At 29.3% G+C, this 2,711-nt stretch overlaps 1 protein-coding gene across 1 annotated transcript in view; it reads left to right on the top strand.

The window, feature by feature from the left end:
- Positions 1-687: 687 nt before the first annotated feature.
- Positions 688-2,711, top strand: part of LOC106465036 (gamma-aminobutyric acid receptor-associated protein-like) — a 7,325-nt gene continuing 5,301 nt past the window's right edge. Inside the window, exon 1 of the mRNA XM_013925226.2 lies at positions 688-889. Within this exon, the coding sequence (XP_013780680.1) occupies positions 800-889 (90 nt within the window). The 5' untranslated portion in view covers positions 688-799. The remainder of the gene's footprint in view (positions 890-2,711) is intronic.

Raw genomic sequence — 2,711 nt, 5'->3', positions numbered from 1 at the left:
CAATACAATGTTTTTAATTCTTTTCAGTATTTAGGTTTTAAATTGTTTTGGTAACAGTATTTTTGTGTTACATATTTTTTTAAACATTATTTGTATAGTATGTTTTTTAAATATTGTCATTATTCTTTAGTATGTTTTTGCTTCACCGTCTTCATTTTGTATAAATGGTAATAAAAACATTAAATGAAAGTAAATTTGACTTCAATCGTGACTTGGGTGAGGAGAAACAAAAGTTTTTGAGCATCCTGGTTTGTCTTTTAGACCCCAAAAGTTTTTTGAAGTCTGAAAGATATCAAACCTAAATTACTGCCACGAATTTGTGTTGTGTTTCAAAGTGACATTTTACTTTATTCAAAAAAAGGAGAGTAATAATAGTTTTCTTGGACCAAGTTGTACAAGAAGCCATATTATGATCCTCAACACCATACCTTCATCAACTTGACATCAAGTCATACCTGTCAAAGTATTAAAGACAGATGTTAGTATAGTGATTATCAACGTAGGAGCGAATGTAATTTAATAAACATACTGTCTATAAAAATTTATTTTATGAGTAAATGTGCCTCCAAATTACAATTTACAGTATGTTTTTTTTTAAATTCTGAAACAGTTATTTTACAATATTTTCAAACATGTCGCTAGTATTTTTCACCCTTGCTCATCTGATTACGCATGTTATTTCAGACGTGTCACGTGCTTATCTGTAAAGTGATTACTCAATCTCGCTCGTTTTTGTTTGATAAGGATTTTCGAGATCCACATAAGTTATAACACAAGCTTTTCTGTAATATATACCAAAATGAAGTGGCAATATAAAGAAGAGCACTCTTTCGAAAATCGAAGAATCGAGGGAGAGAAAATAAGAAAAAAATATCCAGATCGAGTTCCAGTAATTTTATTTTTATAATGTTAGCATTAGGCCTAACGTTTATCTCAAAATGTCAATTTAAAATTAAGCCCAACGCAACTATTAACCTTCTAATTCACATGATTAGCTAGTAAAGTTTAGCGCTAGCTTTTGGTATTGTTTGTGTGTTTCTCTTATAGTACATTTAGAAACGCTAAGAAATGTTTGTTGTTTTTGTAGAAACAGGAAACTGATTTTTCTGTCTTTGTTAATTTCAGTTTGAACTTTATCCTTGGGTAAGATTTCGATACATTATTAATTATAAGTTATAGATATACTGTGCCAGACAATTTTAAGTTTTGAAGTTGGATTTAATTGAGTCACAAAAATATTAATGTAGGAATAATCCGAATATGTTTTTCCTTGAAAAACCTGACAATATGTAAGTTTGAAATAGAATTCACAGTGTGAGAACGTATATGTAATTATGGTATACCACTAAGTTAAGTTGTACTTTTGTAGTTATAACTTGCATAAACAAATTTTGGCAGGCTGAATAGAGCAGTAGAAATTGTGTTTTGTGAAAACTCAATCATTTGTTAATTGTTTCAGTTTATCAGCAAAATTGAATAATACGTTTTTTATCACATTAACACAGATCAGATTTTAATTTTAAATATAGAAGAAATGGTTCATGAAAACTTAAAAAAATGTTTTGTTTTATTGGCAAAAATCATGATATATCCCTTGAATGAATAATTACATAGACTTATGGTTTTTAAATATAAAACTTCTATTATTTATCTGATACCTGCAATACTCATCATTTTAGTTTAAGCAGTCACTTAAACTAATATAAATTTTAGTAAACTGTAAAGTAAGGTTACCATGTGTTGTAAACCAGATCAGCAGACACTTGTATAAAAAACGTTTACCTGTACTCACTGTAATTCCAAATGCAGTTTGTACTGGAAAAGCTTGCTGTATTAGCACTATTGTATTTCTCTGTTGATTGTGTCTGTTTTAGAAATGGAAGATTTCCTGTAACATACTCAAGGTTGTAGTTGTGTTGACTACACTGTTGTTGTTATCACATGGTGATACTATACCAAGCCTTACAGCAACAACAACAATAATAAAATCTGGTTGAATGTTTATTTTTCATATATTTTTGCTGAATACTTCATAATAAACATGAATGAAATGTAAGGATGTTTCAAGGTCTTTGTTTTTGAATCAGGAACACTTTGGAGGACAGCATTCCTCACCCAGGGACTGTCCCCAGAAATTAAAAAAATTTATGGTCAACATAAAGGAGCTTTCTAAAATTAAACATTGTTAAAACTTTTTTAAAATTTTGGCAGTATACCAAGAGTTTAGATTTTGAAATTACTTGATTTGAATGAAAAACAATAGAAAGAGTAATTTTTAAACTTTTTTATTAATTTTTGACTGCTTTAGCACTTATTCAAAAGTTGGAATCTGTCTCATCTGAGCCTAGAATGACTTAAAAATTCCCATGTTAATGTAATTGGAATTTGAAAAATTTTTGTAATATTTAACTATTAAAAAATTATATTAGCATACAATAGCAAAAACCATTTTATAAAGTAGAAGTTACTTTGAAAACTTTAAAAGAATTTGCATCTATCCCTTCTATACCTGATTTAGTTGTAGATGTAATTTCACATGATAAGGTTAAGCAGTTCCAAAGGTCACATTTGGAGTTTTGTGTTCAGTCTTGGGCTCCTTACCTTAAGAAAGATATTGAATTGTTGGAAAGGGTTCAGAGAAGGGTTACTCGAATGTTGCCTGGGATGGAGAATCTGTCATATGAGGAGAGGCTGAAATCTCTCAAATTGTA

The sequence above is a fragment of the Limulus polyphemus genome, unplaced genomic scaffold (assembly GCF_000517525.1).
Source record: "Limulus polyphemus unplaced genomic scaffold, Limulus_polyphemus-2.1.2 Scaffold1815, whole genome shotgun sequence".
In the NCBI taxonomy this organism is placed as follows: Eukaryota; Metazoa; Arthropoda; class Merostomata; order Xiphosura; family Limulidae; genus Limulus; species Limulus polyphemus.
The sequence above is the reverse complement of the archived record's forward strand: the minus strand, read 5'-3'. Positions and strand labels throughout refer to the sequence as shown.